Below are 26868 nucleotides of genomic sequence, written 5' to 3'. Positions count from 1 at the left end.
CTTCTTTTAGTGGGTAGGTAGTCTTGGAACTTCTGTCAGTCTCTATGTTTTTCATTATGTTAGATGCCTCATTATAGTATATATTATTCTGTGATAGGATTATTTCTTTTAATGTGTAGAAAACACAACTTATAGTCATAAATAAAGTAATATTACCATAAGATCATACAGTCCTACAAAGATAAGAAAGGAGCATCTTAAAGAGATATTTAAACCTGAACACATGTTTTCATTGCCACCTTGTTATTACAATAGCTAAGACATGCAGAAAACTCATGTACATTGGCAGATGAACAGAATTTTGGTATACACCTAAAATAAAGTATGCAATACCAAAAGAGAAGCCAACACTGCTATATTTGATGAACACCTGTGTGTATATTTGATGTTCTATGTGTGACTGCAGGATTATGTGGTTATTCTAATGGTTGCCAAGTATTCTATGCTGTGTTTTTTATTTGAATTGTTTCTACAGTCATGCTGAGTTTTCATAAGCTTCATGGCCTTTTATATATTTTATTTGAGGGAATTGTCTGAACTTGTTCTTTGCAAATTGTGAATTTATTTGTCTTGTTATTTTTGTTGAGTTACACTGTTCCTTCTATTTACTGGATATTAACTCCTTAGTTAATATATAATTTGTAATTATTTTCCACCATTTCATGGCTTTTTTCATTAAATTGTTGCTAGTTTATTCTACAATATGGAATATTTTAAATTTGATATAGTATGCATGTCTCTGCTTTTGCTGCATATGATTTTGCTCTCTTGCCTGAGAAATCACTAAATTTTATATAACCACACTTTCTCTATATTTTATTGTAGTTTTATTATCTCAGAATTTTTTGTGTTGATCCTCAGTACTCTTTGAGTTATTCTCTGTGTATAATATAAAGGACTAGATCATTATTTGTCATATAGATATCTAGCTTACTAATACCTTTTACTAAGAGGTTATCATCCCATATTGTATAATCTTCTCATACTTGTTGAAGTTGATTTTCTGTTTTAAATTCAAGAAGAATGAAGTGAAAACATTTGTTCTTCTTCAAGAGAGTTTATCTATCTAAAAATGCTTATACATTAAATATGTGTTTTATGATGCTTTTTACTTTAGTAACAGTTCATGATGACGTTTTTATATCGATTTCACAGAGTCTTTATGTTTGTCTGGGTAATGCAAGCATTTAAACAACATTAATTCTTCCATCCATAATCATGCAGTATCTTTCTATTTGCTTTTATGTTGTTTCATTTATTTCAGGAATGTTTTGTAGTTTCCAGTAACAATTGCCTTGGTTGAATTTATTTTAAGTATTTCATTCTTGTTTAGGCCTTTGTAAATACAGTGATTTCAGCGTTGAATATTTAGATGTATGTGTGGTTAAATTGGAGTACCTGTAGAAGTCAGGAAACTAGGAAGAGACCATGGGGTATGAGATTTCAAAGAAAAATGTATAGAATGCAAGAGGTAATAAAGGAGAAGAAGGAACGATGGGAAAATGGATAAATGGGGTGGCAGATGGGAGTGCAGGTTTGAAAGGAAGTATAGGGAAGGATGACTAACACTAAAGACCTTAAACTATGCCATATGAAAGCCTGCTTCTATAGAAGCTTCTTAAGATATTTACATATATACATATAAAGGGGATTTAAATAGTTATTTTATAATGGGGACAGATGCCATTATCTGTCAAATAAAAACCCAGTGTCAGGTATGTGTTGTTTCTTTTTGAGTTGTTCGTCACTGGGGTCTCATAGATCACTCTAGATGTTACAGGCTATTGGTATTTCTCTTGGTTATCCTACAGAACTTGATGATAAGACCGTACTGCTTAAGATACAAAATGTCTGTGCCATAGGGTATGGAGAAGTCAAGCTTGTAATGAATTAGAAGCTTCATGCCTACTCTATAGCTTTTGTAGTGCTTGAAGATTCTATGCATACTATGAGGGAAGGAACGCTACAGCCTGTTTGTGAACTCTATGAGAAATAATAACTACTAACCTGACAACACATGCTTACAGCTGCCATGGTGGCAAGAATGTTATGGAAGGAACCAATAACCTTTGAGTGCATTTGAAGTCTGATTCAAAAGATGGAACCCATGCCTAGTGCTGTTAACTGGGCCAAGTCCCATGTCAGGTTAGGTCATAGGTCCTAAGGGAAAACATAGAACCATTTACTGTTATTCTGCTGAATGAATATAGAAATAATGTTCCCCTAAGTTTTTATAATATATATGTATAGTGGAGCACTTCTCAACTTTTATCTGAGAATTTCTTTTTTCAGTAGATGGTGACTAACAATATTCACTATGCAGAGAATAAGAGATTGTGATGTGTTCGGCTGTAAATGGGACATCTCTATCACACCCCATTCTGCCCAAGGCTTGCTGTAGTAGGATAGGCTCTGCTGGTGGCATATTGTCCTGGCTCTTGTTAGTTATGTTATTATGTTGGTTTTTAGCTATCTGATTGTCCTTGCTTCTGCCAGGCCTTTGGAAATGCAGGCAGCGTTGTGGGCTGGAAAATAGTAAGCAAGAGACAGGGTGCTGTGCTTTAGGGTGGCCTGGCAGGCAGAAGACTGGGGGAGCAGGGTCTTACTTAGCTGTCCCTGGTGCCAGCAGGCATCCAGGAATAAATTCCACTGATGTGTTGAACCAGTGTGAAATAACTGATAGATTTGTCTTGTTTCCGATTTTAGATAAAAACCTTTCTGCCTTTCATCGTTTAGTACATGTTTGCTGAAGGTCTTCCAATGTTGAAAAGTTTTTTTTAAGAAATAAAGATATTTAAACCAAATATTTCCTATGCTAATTGGGATAGTTACATATTGCTTGTTTTTTCATTTAGGTTAATATGTTTCATAATATTATTATTAAATCATCCTTGCATACTTGGACAGAAAACTTACAGTACATGTGCAATGTTTGGAGAAGAACTCAGCCATGGAAAAATGCTGCAGTGTAGATCCTCTTATGTTTGAACTGCACTGGATGTAGGAAGAGTTTACCTAGTTTTTGTGGTTCTCATAAGCGGGCTGTTTGATTGTCATTATGATGGTATAGCTAGGGGCATATAGGTATAGGCTTGTTTTTGAACTTTCTTCCTGATGACCTGTAGACATTTTAAAATGAACTAACTAGTTTGTATTTAGTTTATAGAGAAGACTCCTGAGAGGATATATCAGTGTCTTAGTCAGGGTTTCTATTCCTGCACACACATCATGACCAAGAGGCAGGTTGGGGAGGAAAGGGTTTATTCGGCTTACATTTCCACATTGCTGTTCATCACTGAAAGAAGTCAGGACTGGAACTCAAACATGTCAGGGGGCAGGAGCTGATGCAGAGGCCATGGAGGGATGTTCTTTACTGGCTTGCCTCCCCTGGCTTGCTCAGCCTGCTCTCTTATAGAACCGAGACTACCAGCCCAGAGATGGCCCCACCCACAAGGGGCCTTTCCCCCTTGATCACTAATTGAGAAAATACCTTACAGTTGGATCTCATGGAGGCATTTCCTCAACTGAAGCTCCTTTCTCTGTGATAACTCCAGCTGTGTCAAGTTGACACAAAACTAGCCAGTACAATCAGTTAATGAGGAAATCTCTAGTTCACTTTTCTTGTGTATTTGTCCTCTTAATTCTTGTGTGCAAAATAAAGTGTCTTGGTTATAAGATGACAGATCACCATTATTTTGACCTCCCTTTTTCTATTTCCTCCTCTTGATATTAGCACTAATAGCTACTTAGTTGCACTTAATTTTCTTGAAGAAAGTTGAAGTATAAAATGCTTATTTACTGATGTGTAGTTTTATTTTAATTGAAAGTGGGGACAACCGTGTTGCATTGGTCTTATAAGTGCCATCATTCCATTAACATCTTTACTTGGTGTGTGCCCCCATGTCTCATTTTGCTTGGTATTTTTTATAATATTCCAAATGTTTTCATGTTTATTCATTATGTTATATCATCTGTGATCTTTGATGTTATTATTGTTATAAGTATTTTAAGGCACCGCAAACTATGTACATAATTAACAAGTTAATAAACAAATGTGTGTGTGTGTGTGTGCTCACTGCTCTGCTGACAGGCCATTTCCTTACCTATTTCCATCTCCTTAGATTTCTCTATTGCTAGAAATAAGACATTACTGGAGTTAGGCCAATTAATAATGCTACACTGATCTCCAAATGTTTGAGTGTAAGGAAAGGTAGCATGCCTAATTTTAAATTGAAAAGCTAGTAGTAAAGAAGCATAGTGAGGGAGGATTGGCAAGGGCCCGGAGAGCTTGAAAACAAGGTTGTTTTTGCAACCAGTTAGTCAAGCAATGAATGTAAAGCTCTGGAAGGAAATTAAGATTGCCACTATAGTAACACACAAGTGCTAGGAACAAAATATTTTTGATGCTGTTATAAAGTTTTAGTTGTTCACACAGAAAATTAATCACCCACAATATTTTCTTGTCATAGCTTAACCCTGACCAAGAGCCTAACTATCTTGAATTGTATAAATTCTTAGTGAGGTATGGAACTTCTGAGGAAAATCTGGAAGCTAATGGGGGTTGTTATGTTGGGTATAGTCAGAGAAACTGTCTCCTTAACATGAAGGTATAGTGAACCTGTTAGCACAGACGCCGAAGAAGCCTTGGATAGTTATCCAGAAGGTTCAGCTAAGATACATGATGAAGATTGTTAATTACACTATGGTGAAGCTTTCATGTAAGGTGGTAGTTGTAGGTGAATCACTTCACACTAGAAGAAAATGCTGTCTATCTATGTCTTCCATACCTAGAAAATGTCATTGTTTGTCTTCAAAACTTCAAAGAACAGACTGTCTTGTTAGGATGTCCAGAGGGTCACTTTGAAGTCAATGGTCATTTACTATTCTGAAAATCCCAGAGCTCCCTACTTCTGTATATGTTTGTGTTTTGCAAATGGAAGAGCAAAGCATGTATGTTAGGACAACTGTTTACAATATGAAATGTTGAATATTTTAATTCCACTGTTGAAATACACAGTTCAGAAAAGCATTGCTTAAAATATAACTGCTCACTGACAATGTTATTGGTCATCCAATAACGCTAATGGAGATGTACAATAAAACCAATATTTTTGTTCCATTAATACTACATCCTTTCTGTAGCCTAAAAATGAAAAAAATTGTTTCTACTTTAAACCATAATGTTTAAGAAATACACTTCATATGATTACTATAGACAGTGATTCTTCTGGTGGATCTTGGCAAAGTTAAGTGAGAACTTGTAAAATGGATCTCCCATTCAATGTGACAACATAAATATTCACTGTTTGTGGGAAAAGATTAAAATGATAGCATTAACAGTATTTTGTAGAAGTTGATTGTAACCTTCAATGATAACTTTCAGAAGTTTGAGTCTTCAAAGCAGATATGGTGGGACTAGCTATATATTTCAAATAAGATATGCTGGCTACTTTTTATGCCACAGGATAAAAGTTATTGAAAAGGAGGAAACTTCAATTCAGAAAATGCTTCCAATAATATTTGGCTGTAGGGTGTTTTCTTAATTAGTGATAAATGGGAGAGGGCCAAGACATTATGAATGTTCCCATTTCTGGGCCTGTAGTTCTAGGTTTTATAGTAAAGCAGGCTGAGCAAGCTATGACAAGCAAGTAAGCAGTACTCCTTCATGACCTCTGTATTAGCTCCTGCCTCCAGGATCCTTCCCTACTTGAGTTCCTGTACTGAATTCTTTTGTTGATGAACAGCAATGTGGAAGCTTAAAGTGAACAAATCCTTTCCTTTACATCTTGCTTTTTGATCATGGTGTTCATCGAAGCAATAGAAACCCTAACTAAGATACTGAATGTGAATGGATTACTTGCTCCAATCTCAGGACAAACCCTTTTAGTTATTTTTTTATTTTTTGCACTTTTATTGGATATATTCTTGATTTACATTTAACAAACCCTTAAAGAATGAAAAATTATCCTTTAAAGATGAACAAAGAAAATGGTTTCATGAGTGCAAGTATTCTTGATGAAAAATTTATGAATTTGTTGAAGTAACAATAGTGGACTTAGAATACTACATTAATATATTTGATATGACGTACAACATCATGTTTTGAGATAACTGACTATTTTTGAAAGACAGTCTAGTGTGGGGAAATTCTGTCAGATGGGATTGTGTGCTGCAAAGTCTTCATCAGAAGAAGAATCATTCTGCGTGATAAAACTTTCACTGTCACCTTATTTTAAGAAGTTGTCACAGCTGCTCTGCCATGACCAGATGGTCACCATTAACATGAAGCAAGTCTGCACTGGCAAAAGAGAAAGTAATTTTGAGATGATCCCGATGATTTTAAGCTTTTTATTTTCCCCAATAATGTATTTTGAAATAAGATACATAAAATTTTAGATTAAATTCCATTAATAGAATACATTACAGTACAGAAATACCAGTTTAAGATGGAATTTAATCTAAAAATGTGTTACTTTGTTCATGTTGGCTTTGAACAATAGGAATTAATTGATCTCTTGGCTCATTCTCTGGTTATCTGGAACTATAGGTTTGTGGCATTAGTCCTTTCACTGTGAATACAAATTTTATATGCTGTAGGAAAACAAAAACTTGCATTTCCTCAATGTAGTGGTCTAGAACAAGACTGCTCATATCTCTGAGATAGTACTTTAATGGAGAACTGCTATTAATCTTTAGAGGATGATTGAAAAGGTAGTTGTTCTCCAAAATAATCACTTTTAGAGGTTCCTTCTTATAACCTCCACATTTGTATGGGTGACAAATGTGAACAGGTCAAAGATGTTCAAATACTAACAATGGAACTCATGTGGGAAAATAGTGTTGAAGATTACACAATACTCTGCCATTAGATTTTTCTTTACCTCTGGAGCATCACACCATGAACATTAGTTTTTTTGTTGCTGTAAATCTCTCCAACCCAAATATGACCTGGCAATGAAAACATGACACTATTAATATGATTACATGATGTGCACCTAGATTGGGCAGATCTACCACTACACTACCATCTTCCATAGCTTATGAGACCCCTTAGAACTTGCAGTTTCTCGAGGCTATGTGCTTCTGCTCTGCTTTTCTCCTTCCTCCTCCTCCTCTGCACACTCTCCCTCTTCCATTTTCTCCTTCTTCCCCCTCCCCCACCTTCCTCTCTACTTTCCCTTTTATCTGCCCAATCATCAGCTTTCCTTTAGTTTACAAATTGAGGTGGGAAGCAGGTTTACAGGAAATCACCTGAGTGCTGACTCATTCCTTGTTTGCAACCACTCACAGGAGAACAGATTTAACATCAAATACAACTAGCCCTAGGGCTCTCCACAACATTCCCCCCTTTCTGTCCAACTGAAAGACTCCAAAACTCCCAAAGGGAGGCACTTACTCAAGCCTCGGGTCAGCCGCGCACCCAAGAAGACACTGAGACCGGTACTTAAGATGTATAGAGAGTAAGATTTAATACAGCAACGACAAGAAAGCACATAAAAGCACATAAACCAGAGCCCTATAAAGCAACAGCAAGCAAATACATGAACTAGAGCTCTGGGGTCGAAACCCACACACCCCGCATGGTGTAGAGGGGATTCGACCATTAGCCCAAACTTTTCACAAGCTTTTATAGGAGAAGGGTAAGGGGGGAGCAGGGCAGGGAAAATACAGGTTTTACGTCACTAAGTGATTCAGCCAAGGGTTTTTCCAAAGTGCTTTTCGCAACGCGTCCCACACTTTGGCCATGTACTTGATTCATTGGAACTGAGGTTTTTACTCACACCCTTATCTCAAAAATGTCCCTGGCACAGTCCTTAGTTGGGAGGGGTAGGACTGGGTTCGTTCCAGGAAACCCTTATCTCAGAAATGTCCCCGGAACAGTTTTCATTTGAGAGGGGGTCTGACTCTGGTGTGAGAGTTCAGAATGTACTCTGGGGTGAGAAGTTCAGGTGGTCAGTAATTTTCCTCTTTCACAACTAAAAGACTATTTTATCTCAGATGTAATTGAACCTAACTATTACTATTTTGTAATTTATAAAGTACAAGAGACTCGTTTGAAATGTGAATGAAGAAAATATCTAATAAAAAAAGAAATATCAATCCAGAAAAAAAAAGTACAAGAGACCTAACACCCAGTCCATTATCTTTGTTAATTAAACAGAACCTCTGTTATGTATCTTTACTTAAAGGACTTATAATTCTACATCTGGATATGTCTTGGCTTTAGATTGAATGCCATCTGAAAACCATCCTCTCAAAACTGTTCCTCTCAAAATAAAAAGCCTGGATTGGCTAGGAGACTATGTAGTTTTTCAACCCTATCTGAAATCCAAGAACGACTGATATTAACTGAAAATATATAGGAAGTCTAAAACAGCTTCCAAAACTTAGCCAATCCATAGAGACCACTTATCACCTGGACAGTCCCTTACTTCAACACGTTGGAGCATCTGTCTTCAGCCTACTGGCCAGGGTCATCTGACAGACTTAGAGAAACAGGAATATTAAGGACTAGCCTACTCTGTCTCAGCAGAATCAAGCTGTCCTAACCTGTAATTGTGTCCTTTCTTTGGACAGTATTATGTCTGTAGATGTAAGGAGGCAATTCTTGCCTAGTGGCTATTTCACCACAACTGGAGTAACTCAAAGATGCTCAGTTTCTTCTTTGAATCCAAGACAGGGAAAGCTGTCAAGAGCAAACTGGTCTCACAACAAATGAATAAAAAACATTAAATGTCACAGTCGTTGGATTTTGATATTTTTGAAAACCAACTATGTGAAGTAATCTAAACTGTTGTCTTTTTACTCTCAGCCAATTCTAATTAAAATAACTGAAAACACCCTAACGATAAACTCAAAACCATGAATTTCCTATTTGGCCCTTAACTCACAGGCTTACTCATCTCAGATATGTTTATAATAATAGCAATAGAAGGACTGGGTCTAATCCCTGTACTTCAAAATTTTTAGTACCAAAGACAACCCATAATAGCCACTCCCAGCCCCAAAGCTTCAGGAACTGGGATGACAACTCTTCATAACTTCTTCTAGCTGAATATAGGTGTTGGGATATTTTTGAAGGGAGGGAGTAGGGTAGGAAAATGGGGGAGTTAGTTGGCCTTAAAAAGTCCACACCAATGATTGTATTAGTCTCTGATGTCTGTGTCCTGACTGGATCCAGATAAAAACCAAGACATCAGGAGTTCATGTAGGCAGGTCAGTGCAGCATGTATGATGATGAAATTCACCAAGGCTGTATATTCTGTAATATATAAATCTCAAAACAAAATTTTAGTATCATCAAGATAAACTTTTTTTTTCATTCTTTGGAATCTAGTTCTCAGGGAGTCTCCCCTATCAAATCTGTTCCATAAATCTGGAAGGTGTAAATATCTTAATCACCTTTTCCAAAAACACAAAGACAAAACCATTTCCCTGAATCAGCAAATCCTTCAGCCATAACCAGGAAAACCTGTAGCTTGCCCTCTGTCCCAGAGAAATAATAAAACAACCACAATACTCAAAATCACACACATTTTAGCCTATTTACGCCTTTCTAATTTGTCATGTCAGGATTTAAATCCAAAATTCCCATGGAGCCCACTTTAAACAGAATATGAGTCTCTTGCAGACTTTATTATAGTGTCTTTAAAACAATTAATTCACACTTCTATTTTCCTTCCCTTTTCTTTCTCCCCTCCCTACTCTCCCCCCTTTCCCCTTCTCTCCTTTCTATACCTGCTTATAAGAAGCAGTTTGTCAAATCAGGATTTAAACCCAAAATTCCTGTGGAGCCCACGTTATACAGAATATGAGTAAGACTTATTAGGGTACTTTCTACCTTGAGCCACAGACATTTATTTAATTAATTCCCAGTATAATATGTATCTGTTATGCTCTCTACCTGGATCCACAGACTTCTATTAATTAAAACCTGCTCATAGCAGGCAATTATCACTGTTCTCTCTACTTGCAGTCAGTGACTAATATTCCCTATCCAATTCTGAACATGAAATTTCTAATAATTAATAAGCTCCCTGCCTAGAGTATCCATCCTGTCTGTTGTGCTCTCTACCAGGAGCCACAGACATTTATTTAATTAACACCTATTATAATATCTGTTATGCTTTTTACCTAGAGCCACAGACTTCTATTAACTAATACCTGTTCATAGCAGGTGATTGTCACTGCTTTCTCTACTTGGAGTCAGTGACTAATATTCCCTATCTGGTTCTGAACCACAGGTGAAATTTCCCATCTTTAGGTACTATACCTACTTATAAGAGGCAGCATGTCAAACCAGAATTTAAACCCAAAATTCCCGTGGAATTCACGTTAGACAGAATATGAGTATCCCGTGAGACTTGTTAGAGCACTATATCTTTATACCTTCTTCAATTATCAAAAGGTTATATTTCTCTCTTTATAGAAATGAATTACCTGGTCTGGAGTCCTTTGTATCTTTGTCTCCCAATTATTTATTCACAGGGAGAAGCTGAGTGTAAAAAGATCTGAGTTGTCTGTGTCCCTGTTTGGAGATTGGGGAGGCAGGGTAGGGAGTGAAGGATACAGGGAAGCAAACATAGAAAGGCTCTCTGGGGCATAGATGCCTCTCTACTGTTCTCTGTAGGCTTAAATCTAGTCAGCTTCAAATCCATACTGCTACAGTCTAGGTCACTGCCCAAGCCCCATTCAGTGGTTGGGGGTCGGTGAATTTTTTATCTCAGGTTAGTTGAATTCAAATCAATATGAGGGGCACCAGTTTTTCTTTTTTTCTTTTCCTTTTTCTTCTTTTTTTTTTTTTTTTTTTTTTTGCAGTAAATCTCTTCCCAAATATGTCCTGGCATTGAAAACAAGACACTGGGACACAATGAAAGCATTTCTAAGAGGGAAACTAATAGCTCTGAGTGCCTACAAAAAGAAACTGGAGAAAGCACACACTAGCAGCTTGACAACACATCTAAAAGCTCTAGAAAAAAAAGAAGCAAATTCACCAAAGAGGAGTAGACAGGAGGAAATAATCAAACTCAGGGGTGAAATCAACCAAGTGGAAACCTAGGATAGCAAAAACTCTTCTCAAGGATTAAAGAACCTCTGGTGGAATCACCATGCCGGACCTAAAGCTCTACTACAGAGCAATTGTGATAAAAACTGCATGGTACTGGTATAGTGACAGACAAGTAGACCAATGGAATAGAATTGAAGACCCAGAAATGAACCCACACACCTACGGTCACTTGATCTTCGACAAGGGAGCTAAAACCATCCAGTGGAAGAAAGACAGCATTTTCAGCAAATGGTGCTGGCACAACTCGTTGTTATCATGTAGAAGAATGCGAATGGATCCATTCCTATCTCTTTGTACTAAGGTCAAATCTAAGTGGATCAAGGAACTTCACATAAAACCAGAGACACTGAAACTTATAGAGGAGAAAGTGGGGAAAAGCCTTGAAGATATGGGCACAGGGGGAAAATTCCTGAACAGAACAGCAATGGCTTGCACGGTAAGATCAAGAATTGACAAATGGGACCTCATGAAACTGCAAAGCTTCTGCAAGGCAAAAAACACCGTCAATAAGACAAAAAGACCACCAACAGATTGGGAAAGGATCTTTACCTATCCTAAATCAGATAGGGGACTAATATCTAATATATATAAAGAACTCAAGAAGGTGGACTCCAGAAAATCAAATAACCCCATTAAAAAATGGGGCTCAGAAGTGAACAAAGAATTCTCATCTGAGGAATACCGAATGGCTGAGAAGCACCTGAAAAAAATGTTCAACATTCTTAATCATTAGTGAAATGCAAATCAAAACAACCCTGAGATTCCACCTCACACCAATCAGAATGGCTAAGATCAAAAAATTCAGGTAACAGCAGATGCTGGCGAGGATGTGGAGAAAGAGGAACACTCCTCCATTGTTGGTGGGATTGCAAACTTGTACAACCACTCTGGAAATCAGTCTGGCAGTTCCTTAGAAAATTGGACATAGAACTACCGGAGGATCCAGCAATACCTCTCCTGGGCATATATCCAGAAGATGTTCCAACCGGTAAGAAGGACACATGCTCCACCATGTTCATAGCAACCTTATTTATAATAGCCAGAAGCTGGAAAGAACCCAGATGCCCCTCAACAGAGGAATTGATACAGAAATGTGGTACATTTACACAATGGAGTACTACTCAGCTATTAAAAAGAATGAATTTATGAAATTCCTAGCCAAATGGATGGACCTGGAGGGCATCATCTTGAGTGAGGTAACACAATCACAAAGGAACTCACACAATATGTACTCACTGATAAGTGGACATTAGCCCAAAACTTAGGATACCCAAGATATATAATACAATCTGCTAAGCACATGAAACTCAAGAAGAATGAAGACCAAAGTGGGGTCACTGTACCCCTTCTTAGAATGGGAACAAAACATCCATGGAAGGAGTTACAGAAACAAAGATTGGAGCTGTGATGAAAGGATGGACCATCTAGAGACTGCCATACCCAGGGATCCATCCCATAATCAGCTTCCAAACATTGACACCATTGCATATACTAGCATGATTTTGCTGAAAGGACCCTGATATAGCTGTCTCTTGTGAGACTATGCCGGGGCCTAGCAAACACAGAAGTGGATGCTCACAGTCAGCTAGTGGATGGTTCACAGGGCTCCCAATGGAGGAGCTGGAGAAATTACCCCAGGAGCTAAAGGGACTTGCAACCCTATAGGTGGTACCACATTATGAACTATCCAGTACCCCGGAGCTCTTGACTCTAGCTGCATATGTATCTAAAGATGGCCTAGTAGGCCATCACTGGAAAGAGAGGCCCATTGGACACACAAACTTTATATGTCCCAGTACAGGGGAACGCCAGGGCCAAAAAAAAAAAAAAGGGAACGGGTGGGTAAGGAAATGTGGGAGAGGGGGGAGGGTATGGGGGACTTTTGGGATAGCATTGGAAATGTAATTGAGGAAAATACGTAATAAAATTTATTAAAAAAAAAGAAAAGAAGACACAATTAATATGATTACATGATGTGCACCTAGATTGGACAGATCTACCACTACACTACCATCTTCCACATCTATGAGACCCCTTCTGACTTGCAGATTCTCCAGGCCATGTGCTTCTGCTCTGATTCTTTTCTTCTTCCTCATCTTTGTGTCCTCACCCTCCTCCATTTTTTTCTTCTTCCCCCACCTCCTAACCTTCTGCTCCACCTTCCCTTTTATCTGCCCAATCATCAGCTCTCCTTTAGTTTACAAATTAAGGAGGAAAGCAGGTTTATAGGAAATCACCTGAGTGCTGACTTTTTGGTTACAACCACTGACAGGAGAACAGAATTAATATCAAATATAATTAGCCCCAGGGCTATCCACAACAGGAATTCATGTGGGAAAATAGTGTTGAAGATTACACAAAACTCTGCCATTAGATTCTTCTTTACCTCTCGAGCATCACACCATGACCATTAGTTCTTTTGTTCTCCCAAAACTCCTGGAGCCTCTGATCACTTTTTATAGCATTTCTCACTCATGTTCTTCTGCTTCCTTTCTAGTCTGCTTATGAGACTACTTGTTGGATGAGAAACTTCAATTTGCAGACAGGTTTTGACATTTCTGAAAATTTTTATTGGACCTTCTTTAAAATTTTGCATACCTCTGCTGCTGAGATTTTCTGAGTTTTGGTTTTAAGAGGCTTCACAGTTCTTGGTAGGAGCATTTGTATCACAGATGCTCTTAAGTCTTAGCTATTAACACCAGTGTGGTTTGGATGCCCTCTTCCATGAGCCAATGGTGCTGCTATCTTTGTGTTCATGTTTCTATATTCTTTGCCCATGTGAGTTGTTATTTTTATAATTGCTAATTGTCTTGAGTAACTTCATTGTGTATGTTGGAGACTGGAGATTTGAGTTTCAATTCAATAACTTTTATAAAGAATATTAATAATTTTGTTTTAGAATATAGTTGACTATACTGTTCAGTTCCAGGTCACAAATCACAGTATGTCTTTTGTGGTCTGTGATTCAAATATCTGTTCACTTCTTAACACATTTATAGCTCCTAGATCCTTTTGTTCTTGTGACTAAAAGGCTTGCTTTAATTGTATTACCCTATTTACTTCCAATCTTCCTGTGTGTAGGGAAGACAAAGTCAAATAGCCACTGGAAGTCATTGGCTCAATCTATGGCAGTCTAGTTTCACTGGACAGAAGGAAAGATTCTTCTCTTTCAAAACATGGGCATTGGCTCTGGGCCCAGGAACTGGTTTTGCATAGGCTGGACAATGGGGAGGAGAGTAGAATGTCTTTACTTTCTAGTAAAGTAGATTAGTAGTTACAACTCTTGCTTTCTGAGTCAAAACCAGAGAATTCCGAGCAATTGAAGTCTGACCTCTAATTCCAACCTCCAGGCTTCTTGTTCATTGAGTCCAGGCTTGGGAATTGTGAAGAACAATGGTCAAGTGATGCTTGGTCTTCTTCCTAAGTGCTTGGCAGCTACTCACTTCACAATGTTCATTTATTCTGTTAAGCTTTCTTGGCTGTATTGCATGGCAGTGTCTAGGTGGTGTATATTATTGCATCTTCTCTAAGGTTTGGATTCTGAGTGATATTTAGGACCTTAATTTTTAATTATGTCAGTAGTTCTTGGCACTTTAAACTTAAATTTGTTTTCTTTTGTTGCTAGTGACAACATACAAGGTATATATTACAACAGGGGAGCTCTGGAACTCTGGAACAATAGCCAATGTCTACCTTTCTATCTATGGGGAAAAAGGAGATACAGGATCCAGGAAACTCTTCAGACCAAAGAACTCTTCAAAGTTTTTAAGAGGACAAGTAAGTAAACAAAATTTATTTTTCCTGGTTTTAAAAATGTCATTGTCTTAAAAGCACACAGAATTTCCCACACTGGCCATTCTATGCATTTGGAAAACAGTTCACTATGAGCTACATAGTTTTTGTCAACCTGAACCAAACTAAGAACACCATGAATGTATAAATCTTAACTGAAAAAAAATGCCCCTAACAGATCGTAGTGTGTTCATATATGTGGGCCATTTTCTTGATTAATGATTGATATGAGGGCTGTAGTCTACTGCAAGTGGTACAGCTGGTTCCTCAGCCAGTACTATGTCCAATTTTCTGAGGAACCGCCAGACTGATTTCTACAGTGGTTGTACCAGCTTGCAATCTCACCAACAATGGAAGAGTGTTTCTTTTTATCCACATCTGCTGTCACCCGAGTTTTTGATCTTAGCCATTCTGACTTGTGTGAGGTGGAATCTTGGGGTCATTTTGATTTTCATTTCCCTGATGACTAAGGATGTTGCACATTTCTTTTGATGCTTCTCAGCCTTTGGATATTCCACAATTGAGAATTATTTGTTTACCTCTGTACCCCATTTTTAAATAGGGCTATTTGTTTTTCTCTGGAGTCTAACTTCTTGAGTTCTTTGTATATCTTTGGATATTAGCCCTCTATCAGATGTAGGATTTGTAAAGATCTTTTCCCTATATGTTGGTTGCTGTTTTGTCCTATTGACATGTCCTTTGCCTTACAGAAGCATTGCAATTTTATGAGGTCCCATTTGTCGATTCTTGATCTTAGAGCATAAGCCATTGGTGTGCTGTTCAGAAAAATTCCCCCGTGTCCATGTGTTCGAGGCTTTACCCCATGTTCTCTTCTATTAGATTCAGTATATCTGGTTTTATGTGAAGGTCTTTGATCCACTTTGACTTGAGTTTTGTACAAGGGGATAAGAATGGATCAATTTCCATTCTTCTACATGCTCACTTCCAGTTGAACCCGCATCATTTGTTGAAAATGCTGTCTTTTTTTCACTTGATAGTTTTAGCTTCTTTGTCTAAGATCAAGTAACTATAGGTGTGTGGGTTAATTTCTGGGTCTTCAATTATATTCCATTGACCTATCTGCCAGTCTCTGTACCAATACCATCCAGTTTTTATCACTATTGCTCTGTAATACAGCTTGAAGTCAGGAATGGTGAATCCCCTAGAATTTTTTTGTTGAGAATAGTTTGTACTATCCTGGGTTTTTGGTTATTCCAAATGAATTTGCAAATTTCTCTTTCTAACTCTAAGAAGAATTGAGTTGGAGCTTTGATGGGGATTGTATGGAATCTGTAGATTGCTTTCAGCAAAATGGACATTTTTACTATATTAATCCTGCCAAACCATGAGCATGGGAGATCTTCAATTTCTTTCTTCGTTGACTTGAAGCTCTTATCAAAGAAGTCTTTCACTTGCTTAGTTAGAGTCACACCAAGATATTTTATGTTATTTGTGACTATTGTGAAGGGCGTTGTTTCCCTAATTTCTTTCTCAGCCTGTTTATCTTTTGAGTAGAGGAAGGCTACTAATTTGCTTGAGTTAATTTTATATCCAGCCACTTTACTGAAATTGTTTATCAGCCTTAGGAGTTCTCTTGTAGAATTTTTGGGGTCACTTAAATTTACTATCCTATTGTCTGCAAATAGTGATAGTTTGACTTCTTCCTATCCAATTTGTATCCTTTGATCTCCTTTTGTTGTCTAATTGCACTAGCTAGGACTTCAAGTACTATATTGAATACATAGGGAGATTAGAAAACTTTATCTAGTCCATGATTTTAGTGGGATTGTCTGCAAATAGTGATAGTTTGACTTCATCCTATCCAATTTGTATCCTTTGATCTCCTTTTGTTGTCTAATTGCACTAGCTAGGACTTCAAGTACTATATTGAATATATAGGGAGAGTAGAAAACTTGTCTAGTCCATGATTTTACTGGGATTGCTTTATGTTTCTCTCCATTTAGATTGATGTTGGCTACTGGTTTGCTGTATATTGCTTTTACTATGTTTAGGTATGGGCACTGAATTCCTGATGTTTCCAAGACTTTTACCATGAGGGGTATTGAATTCTGTCAGATGCTTTCTTAGTATTCAATGAGATGATAATGTGGTTTTTTCTTGAGTTTGTTTGTATAGTAGATTGCATTGATGGATTTCAGTTTATTGAACCATCCCTGCATCCTTGGGATGAACCTTACTTGACCTTGGTGAATGATCATTTTGATGTGTTCTTGGATTTGGTTTTCAAGAATTTTGAGCATTTTTGCATTGATATTCATAACTGAAATTGTTCTGAAGTTCTCTTTCTTTGTTGAGTCTTTGTGTGGTTTTGGTATCAACGTAACTGTGGCTTCACAGAACAAATATGTAAGTGTTCCTTCTGTTTCTATTTCATGGAATAGTTTGAAGAGTATTGTTATTAGGTCTTCTTTGAAGGTCTCATAGAGTTCTACACTAAACCCATCTGGTCCTGGGCTTTTTTTGGTTTGGAGACTATTAATGACTGCTGCTATTTCTTTGGTGGTTATGGGACTGTTTAGATGGTTTATCTGATCCTGATTTAATTTTGAAAACTGTTATCTGTCTAGAAAAATTGTCCATTTCATCCAGATTTTCCAGTTTTGTTGAGTATCCAATTTTGTAGTAGGATATGATGATTTTTTTAATTTCCTTGGTGTCTATTGCTATATGTCCCTTTTCATTTCTGATTTTGTTCATTTGGATACTGTCTCTGTGCTCTCTGGTTATTCTGGCTAAGGGTTTATCTATATCTTGTTGATTTTCTCAAAGAACTAGCTCCTGGTTTTGTTGATTTTTTTGGGTAGGTCTTTTTGTTTCTACTTGGTTGATTTCAGCCCTGACCTTGATTATTTCCTGCCATTTGTTTGTTCTTCTAGAGTGTATTTGCTCCTTTTTGTTCTAGAGCTTTCAGGTGTGCTGTTAAGCTGCTAGTGCATGCTCTTTTCATTTTTTTGGAGGCACTTAGAGCTCTGAGTTTTCCTCTTAGCACTGCTTTCATTGTGTTCCATAAGTTTGGGTATGCTGTGCCTTCATTTTCATTAAATTCTAAAAAGTCTTTAATTTCTTTTTTATTTCTTCTTTGACCAAGTTATCATCAAGTAGAATGTTGTTCAGCTTCCATGTGTGGGTGGGTTTTCTGTTTGCTTGTTTGTTTGTTTGTTTTTGTTATTAAAGAGCAGCCTTAGTCCATGGTGATCTAATAAGATGCATAAGATTATTTCAGTCTTCTCGTGTCTGTTGAGGCCTGTTTTGTGACCAAGTATGTAGTCAATTTTGGAGAAGGAGAAGGAGGTGTATTCTTTTGTTTTATGATGAAGTGTTCTATAGATACCTGTTAAATCCATTTGGTTCATAAAGTCTGTTAATTTCACTGTGTTTCTGTTTAGTTTATGTTTCTGTGATCTGCCCATTGATGAGACTGGGATGTTGAAGTCTCCCACTATTATTGTGTGAGGTGCAAAGTGTGCCGTGAACCTTAGTAAAGTTTCTTTTATGAATGTGGGTGTACTTGCATTTGGAGCATAGATTTTCAGAATTGTGAGTTCATCTTGGAAGATTTTTCCTTTTATGAGTACAAAGTGTCCTTTCATTATCTTTTTTGATAATTTTTGGTTCGAAGTCAAATTTATTTGATATTAGAATGGCGAGTCCAGCTTGTTTCTCAGGACCATTTGCTTGGAAAATGGTTTTTGCACCTATTACTCTGAGGCAGTGTCTGTCTTTTTCACTGAGGTTCATTTCCTATATGCAGCAAAATGCTTGGTCCTGCTTATTTATGCAGTATGTTAGTCTATGTCTGGGGGGGGGCTGCTAATTCATTCCATTGATGATAAGAGATATTAAGGAAAAGAGACTATTGATTCCTGTTATTTTTGTTGGTAGGGGTGGAATTTTGTTTGTGTGTCTATCTTCTTTGGGTTCGTTGAAAGAAGATTACTTTTTTGCTTTTTCTAGGGTATAGTTTCCCTCCTTGTTTTGGTGATTTCTATCCATTATCCTTTGTAGGGCTGGGTTTGTTGTGAGATATTGTGTAAATTTGGTTTTGTCATGGAATATTTTAGTTTGTCCATCTATGTTAATTGAGAGTTTTGCTAGGTATAGTAGCCTGGACTGACATTTTTGTTAGGGTCTGAATGACATCTGTCCAGGATCTTCTAGCTTTCAGAGTCTCTGGTGAGAAGTCTGGTGTAATTTTGATACGTCTGTCTTTATATGTTACTTGACCTTTTTCCTTTACAGCTTTTAGTATTTTTTTTTGTTTTTTTTTTTTTTTGTTTTGTGCATTTGATGTTTTGACTATTATGTGACAGGAGGAGTTTCTTTTCTGGTCCTATCTATTTGGAGTTCTGTAGGCTTCTTCTATGATTTTAGGCATCTCTTTCTTTAGGTTAGGGAAGTTTTCTTCTATAATTTTGTTGAAGATATTCACTGGCCCTTTAATTTGGAAATCTTTGCTCTCTTTTATACCTATTATCCTTAGTTTGGGTCTTTTCATTTTGTCCTGGATGTCCTGGATGTTTTCGGTTATGAGCTTTTTTGCATTTTGCATTTTCTTTGAATGTTGTGTCAATGTTTTCTGTGACATCTTCTTCACCTGAGATTCTCTCTTTTATCTCTTGTATTCTGTTGATGATGCTTGCATCTATGCCTCATGATCTCTTTCCTAGGTTTCCTATCTTCAGAGTTGTCTCCCTTTGTGATTTCTTTATTGTTTCAATTTCCATTTTTAGGTCCTGGTTGGTTTTATTCAATTCCTTCACCTGTTTGGTTGTATTTTCCTGTAATTTTTAAAGGGATTTTTGTGCTTCCTCTTTAAGGACTTCTACCTGCTTACTGGTGTTCTTCTGCATTTCTTTAAGGGAGTTATTTATGTTCTTCTTAAAGTCCTCTAGCATTATTGTAAGATTTGATTTTAAATCTGAATCTTACTTTTCCAGTATGTAGAGTGTATTCAGGAGTTGGTATAGTGGGAGAACTTGGTTCTGATGATGCTAAGTAACCTTGCTTTCTGTTGCTTATGTTCTTTTGCTTGCCTCCTGCCATCTGGTTATCTCTAGTGCTATCTGCCCTTTCTGTTTCTGACTGGAACCTGTTCCTCCTGTGATCCTCGTTGTGTCAGAACACCTCAGAGTCCAGCTGTCTCTGTGATCCTGTGATTCTGTCATCACTTAACTGCTTATTTTCTCATTTGTTTAGAATACATCAGCTTACTTCTTTATTTCTCTGGATTTTATGTGTTGATTCAAACACTACACAAGAACCATAAGCCTGGTTTAATACAGGAAGTAAGCTGCCAGTCCTAGACTTAGTGATAGTCTAAACTCTTTCTTATTTACTGTTACTTAATATTTTAATATTTAGTGTTGGACTATGGCTTATGCTTGAGAGACAAGAGCTATATCACTTAGATACAACATCTGTCTTCTTTTTACTTAAAAAGATAAATTGAGGATGAGTTTCAATTAGTTTGTGTAGGATAACCATAATTGTGCACCTAAGGAGGGTGGCTTTGAATTTGAGATCCTATTGTCTTAATTATCCTGGTAGGGATTATGGGCCTATACCATCAAGAAGAGTTTAAAATTTTTGTTTATATTCAGCTGTTATCTGTTTTATTTTCTCAAGAACATTAAGGTATCACTAAGTTTGTTAGCACCTTAAACTACTCAGGAGGAAATTCAGTCTGTGATGCAAACAATCTAGTTCCTTTTCTCTTCAGAGAACCTGGATACCATAGGCTCTCTCTCATTGCCTTCATAAAGCCCAGGAGGGAGTCTATGGCAAATGTTTATTGTATTCAGAAAGCACAATTTCAACTTGTTTGCTATGTTCCTTATTGCAACCAGGGGCTTTCAGATCCTATCAGCTCTAAAGACAGAAGGGTTAGATGGAGGCCTGATTCCAAGATCGAGCAAGTCACAGGGGAGAACTGTAGGAAGTAGTGACATATTATTCCTGATTGCTTGTGCTGTCAGCTCTTATACAGAACTTACAATGCTTGATCTCTGGGCAATGGCTGGACACTGAGGCATTAAGTGTATGGTCAAATCCTTTCTCAGGGATATGATTTGTTAATCTTAATTGTCAACTCAGCTGGATTTACAGTCAACAGTCCTATCAACTGAATCAATTGTGGATATCAATTAGGTGATAGACTGACAGCCAGATCACTCTCACCTTCTTTATTTTTTTTACTGTGGACAGCTTTGTATATTTGGTAATGAACCTACTTTTGACAATTGATTTTTGCTACATCTTAATGTATATTGGTGGCAAAGTCATAATGTACGTCTAATTAGAGGTTTTTAAAAAATTGGTTGCAGATTGATACCTTCTTTCTAGAAGCTGTAAACCTTGGAGATTTATGCAAGATTGTTATAGGCCATGATGGACTTGGGCAAGGTAAGGCTCACTTACAGAACTCTAATAAATGTCTGCTTCTACTCCATCTATATGAAACTCATAGTGAATCTAGTAAACAGTTGGAAAACCTTATAGAAAACTCTTTGAAGAAGAACTTAAGAAAGGGAAGAAGGATGATCCTATTACATATTACTGAAATAAAAATATTTTCCCCAGATTTCCTTTTAAATTGATATATTTTTCTGAAAAATGATGTAAGCTGGCTGAGAGAATGCCACATGACCAGCCTGGGAAGCCAGAAAGAATCATTTAGAAAGAGGTATTTGGGTTGTGAATGTTGTGTAGCATCCAGTGATGGAGGCAACCATAGAGTCTCCCAGAGATGACATTCCTTGAACAGGGACTCATTGTCCAGTAGTAGTGGGTTGAGATACTTGTCTTGGTAGCAAGGACTTGGCTGTGTTTCCTGCTTCCATTGTGTTCATGCTTCTTCTCACATTTCTCAATAACTCTGTGAGATAATTTAGACCCTTATAAATAACTTATTTCCTGTTATGTAAATAACCATGGTATAAAGAAATGTCATTTGATTGAAAGACACATACTGAAAAAGAAAACTATAAATGATAGAGACAGGAATTTGCTAAAATGGGTTAAATATAATTTCCATATTAGGAACAAAGGTCTCTCGCAAATATGTAGGGAATATATGTTTCAATAATAAATGAGAGGTGTTACAAGTTTAACGTGTTTACAAAACTGGTTTAAAGAGGTTACAAAAGCTTCCAAAATGTAAACATATCATTTGTGAGACTACAAAGAGCAATGAGTGAGATCAATAAAGTAAATAAAATTGGATCAGTTTTCCACAGACAGTAAAAATATACCTTCATAGTAATCGTATCTTGGAAAAATATTTATTTATAGTTTAACCAGCTATCAATCATTTGCACACTGTCATGTTTTTTAGTTGGCAGCTAGTTTAACAGTAATGTGACAATTCAGTCCTCCAGGAGCCAGAGGACTTTCAAATAGGTTTTAAGATGATGGCCTAGCAGAAAGCTGAGAATGCCGCCAACCAGATCTGCAAGGTACTGGCTGTGAACCAGGAAAATGAGCACCTGATGGAAGATTATGAACCCCTGGCCAGTGATCTTCTAGAGTGGATCCAGCGCACCATCCGGATTGGAGGACCTCGTGCGTCAGAAGAGCATCCAGGAGACTCAGCAGAAGCTAGAGGACTTCCAAGACTATTGGCATCTGCACAACCCCTGCCCTGCCCAAGGTGCACGAAAAGGGTCAGCCGGAGATCAACTTCAACACACTGCAGACCAAGCTGTGGCTCAGCGACTGGCCTGTCTTTATGCCCTCCAAGCTCAGCATGGTCTCAGACATCAACAATGAGTTGGCATCACCTGGAACAGGCTGAGAAGGGCTATTAAGAAGGACATTTGAATGAAATTTGTAAGCTGGTACGACTTGACCATCTGGCAGAGAAGTTCCGGCAGGACTGGACTGATGGGAAGGCCATGCTGAAGCACTGGGACTACAAGACAGCAAGACACCAAAGCTCTGATCCGAAAACATGAGGCCTTTGAGAGTGACCAGGCCGCATACCAGGACCATACAGAGCAGATTGCTGCAAATTGCCCAGGAGCTCAACGAGCTGGACCACTATGACTCCAACAGTGTCAACACATGGTGCCAGAAGACCTGCGACCGGTGGGATAACCTGGGTTCTCTGACCCACAGTCCCAGGTAAGCCTTGGAGAGAAACAGAGAAACAGCTAGAGACCATTGACTAGCCAAAGGGGCTGCACCCTTCAACAACTGGATGGAGAGTTCCATGGAGGACCTGCAGGACATGTTCATTGTCCATACCATCGAGGAGATCGAAGGAGGGTCTGATCTCAGTTCATGACCAGTTCAAGTCCACCCTCAGATGCTGACAGGGAGCGTGAGGCCATCTTGTCCATCCACAAGGAGCCCCAAATGATCGCTGAGAGCAATAACATCAAGTTATCGGGAAGCAACCCCTACACCACCATTAGCCCCTAGATCATCAGCTCCAAGTGGGAGAAGGTGTAGCAGCTGGTGTCAAAGCGGGGCCATGCACTCCTGGAGAGCAGAACAAGCAGCAATCCATTGAGCACCTTTGTGGACAGTTTGCCAGCCGAATCAATATCCGGACCAAGATGGAGGAAATCCGGCACATCTCCATGGAGATGAACCGGACTCTGGAAGAAAAGCTGGGTCACCTGAAGCAGTATGAGAGCAGCTTTGTGGACTACAAACCCAACCTGGTCCTGCTGTAGCAGCAGAACCAGCTCATCCAAGAGGCCCTCATCTTCAACAACAAGGACTCCAACTACACAATGAAGCATATTCCTATGGTCTATGAGCAGCTGCTCACTACCATTGCCCGCACCATCAACGAGGTGGAAAACCAGATCCTCACTCGAGATGCCAAGGGTATCAGCCAGGAACAGATGCAGGAGTTCCAGGCATCCTTCATCCACTTTGACAAGGGCAATGGCGAGGGACTGTAACCTGAGGAATTAAATGCCTGCCTCATCAGCCTGGGCTATGATGTTGAGAATGACCAGCAGGGTGATGCTGCATTCAACCTGATCATGAGTGTGGTTGACCCTAACCATAGTGGTCTCATGACCTTCCAAGCCTTCATTGACTTCATGTGGAGGGAGACCACAGACACAGACAGACAGACACAGACACAGACACAGCTGATCAGGTCATCACTTTCTTCAAGATCCTGACAGAGGACACGGACTTCATTACTGCTAAGGAGCTGCGGAGAGAGCTGTCCCCACCCCACCAGGCTGAGTACTGCATCGCCCACATAGCACCCTACCAAGGGCCTGATGCTGCTCCTGGTGCCTTTGACTACAAGTCCTTCTCCACAGCCCTTTATCGGGAGAGCGACCTGTGAAGCCCTCAGCCACCCTGAACACCCTGAACTCCCTTGGCCTCCCGGAGAGGCTGAGGAGACCTGCCACCATCCCGACTCTGTATCTCTGCAGAGAGCTCTTTGTGGTCCTTCTAGGGGGCCAGGCTGGGAAGGACTAAGCAGGCCTCTCAGTCTAGTCGGGAAGGGAGGCTTGGCGATCAGCATTTCTGGTCTGCTAAATATATTGTGGGTTCTTAGCCTGTATGGAGGGGACAAAGGACCTCTGTGTCCCAGAGATACCTTTCTAAATCCAGGTCCCCTTTGTCCCTGAGGCACCTTGAAAGCCTCTCACATCCAGGCCAAAGCCCCATGTGCCTTGTCCAGGAACCGCTTGACCTAAGAAGTCCAGCAGAGGGCACCCAGCTCCCCTGGACCAGATTCTAGTGGCTCCTCCCACCACCTCCCTGTGTGATCACCAGGAGCAGAGGACCCACCATAATCCTTCTCTGCTTCAGGAGTGGCTGCTGGGCAATCAGCCCCAGCCCACCCCGCCTTGTTTCACCTGGACTCTGAGTCTTATATTTTCTAAGGACCAAAACCAACAAAATTCAAAGGATGAAGCAGAAACAAACAAAACATAATTTAAAAATAAAAAAAATGGAAAAAACTTATAAAAAAACTATAAAAATTAAAAAGTTCCAGAGAATTATTATTTACTTTATTAACTAATGGATTTATTATATAAATATATATCCATCTAGCTGCATATCTCTGCTACCTTTCTCACTCTCATAATGAAGACAGCTGATTTGATCCACTCCCCACTCCCTCCTGATTTTCCCCTTGTAGCCATGGGCAGGGGTCTCTGGGGGAACCTCCTGAGGTGGAGGTGAACTGCTGGCCTCCCTGCCTGGTCATTAATGAGTTTATTTCCACCCACCCCCTTAAGTTTATTCTGAATGAACCACCGTCTGGGGAAGGAAGAATAAAACATGTAATATTTTTAAGAAGGGAAAAAGAAAAGATCATGCCCTAATATAGCATTTGAAGAGCAATATAGTCTATTAAAAGTTAACTTTTCTAAACAAGGGTAGTAATTCTCAGCTTTAGCTCATATGTTATTTTCAGAAGATATTAAGCACTGAGAATGACAGTTAAGTGACTTTATTCATATATTATATAATAGTGTAAATTCAAGGTGACAATCACTAAAAGGCACAAGAAAGAAAATTATTTTCTATTAGCATTCATTATTCCCAATGAGACTTTGATAAATAACATTTAAACAAATACATGAACAGTCAAGAAGAAATTTTAAACACACACACACACACACACACGGATTTTCTTGTGTTTTAAATGTTGGAAGGCTTGCCAGGTAGTTAATTATACTCTCAAGTGTGTGATGTGCTGACAGACAGCCGGTTCAGTTAAAATTCCATGAACCATTTTATAGTTTATCAGGTTCCAAATGAAATCACTGTGGGTGATATGAGAGTAAGACCCTTTTGTTGAAATTTTATTTTTCAAAGCTATAAACCAAATGCCCTTCTTTTCTTTTTAAATTAAAAGAAAATATCTCAGTAAATTTCCCCCAAATGCCACATGCTCTAATTACAATTTAATAAAATCTAAAAATTAATAAAAGATAAAAGCTTTAAAATTTTAATACAGTATGTACTTTCTGTTTTTTTCTATAATCTTGAAGCAAAACATGAATCCTTACTATAACCTAACCCAGTGTTACAGTGGTATTTTTATTGTCTGTTTTCAGGCAAGGTCCCCCAAATGATAGGAAGCAGGTTCTCAACACGTGTTATCATCTGTTCCAAAATATACCAGCTTACTACTTTATAAAGATCACAGAGTTACTGCTTACTATCGTAGGAACTTGGAAGTCCAACATCAAAATTCAGAGTGCTCTAGCACATGGAAAACGCTAGGTTCAAGTCTTAGCACTGTGGAAACACACACACACACACACACACACACACACACACGCACACACGCGCGCGCACACGCGCGCGCGCACACACATACATGTGTACTTCTGCATTTGAAAGTCTCTTTTAGTTCTTGTAGGATGGAGGAGCACAAAGGGCCAATGTGTCCAACTGATCCCTTTTGTGAGATACATACCACAGTACTGAGGGTAGATTCCTTATGACACTGTCACTCCCTAAAAGCTCCCATTGTTTTACTGTCATTAATCTGTACAGTTCTAATTTTAGTTCGGAGTTTTCTCAAAAGAGAGTAAATAAAGGCAATCTATTTCTACATGAATAGCTTTGTGCTAACTTGTTAATTTATAAAGTTGTTTTTGTAAGACTAATTCATCTTTACCTCTAAGAATTACCACTTAGGCGTCTTTCAACCTCCATCAGAGAAACTTCTGGCATAAAATAAGTTTTAAAACAGAGACCAATACTTAGAGAATGTGCAGAGTGAGACACTTCAGAACACTTGATCCTAAGTGGGATGTCTTCATCAAACTCTTCCTCTAGAGGCTCAGGGAATCTATGTGGAGGAAGAGGCAGAGGAGCCAGAAGTGTTTTATCACTCCAAGGATACAGTGTCTTTCAGATACAACAGTACTGATGTAAATATGGACTCAAAGAGATCATGAGATCATGTAAAAGACATGCACAGGTTTGAGTCAGACAAAAATCCCAGCACTGAAAAGGGGAAGTAGTTGCAAAGTCCTAACCCTAACCAA

General features: G+C 38.4%; 1 protein-coding gene and 1 pseudogene across 4 annotated transcripts in view; both read left to right on the top strand.

Moving 5' to 3' along the window:
- The window catches only part of Rp1 (RP1 axonemal microtubule associated), a 408574-nt gene that overhangs the window by 142650 nt on the left and 239056 nt on the right, over positions 1 to 26868 (top strand). For all 4 annotated transcript variants that reach the window (XM_085835373.1, XM_085835382.1, XM_029485010.2 and 1 more), the window contains exons 7-8: positions 14694 to 14845; positions 21205 to 21283. In XM_085835373.1, coding sequence (XP_085691499.1) covers positions 14694 to 14845; positions 21205 to 21283 — 231 coding nt within the window. The remainder of the gene's footprint in view (positions 1 to 14693; positions 14846 to 21204; positions 21284 to 26868) is intronic.
- Positions 22306 to 24194, top strand: LOC110310390 (alpha-actinin-4 pseudogene; annotated as a pseudogene).

This window comes from Mus caroli, unplaced genomic scaffold, assembly GCF_978045245.1.
Source record: "Mus caroli unplaced genomic scaffold, Mus_caroli_1 scaffold_1, whole genome shotgun sequence".
Lineage (NCBI taxonomy): Eukaryota > Metazoa > Chordata > Mammalia > Rodentia > Muridae > Mus > Mus caroli.
This window is presented reverse-complemented; position numbering and strand designations above follow the sequence as displayed.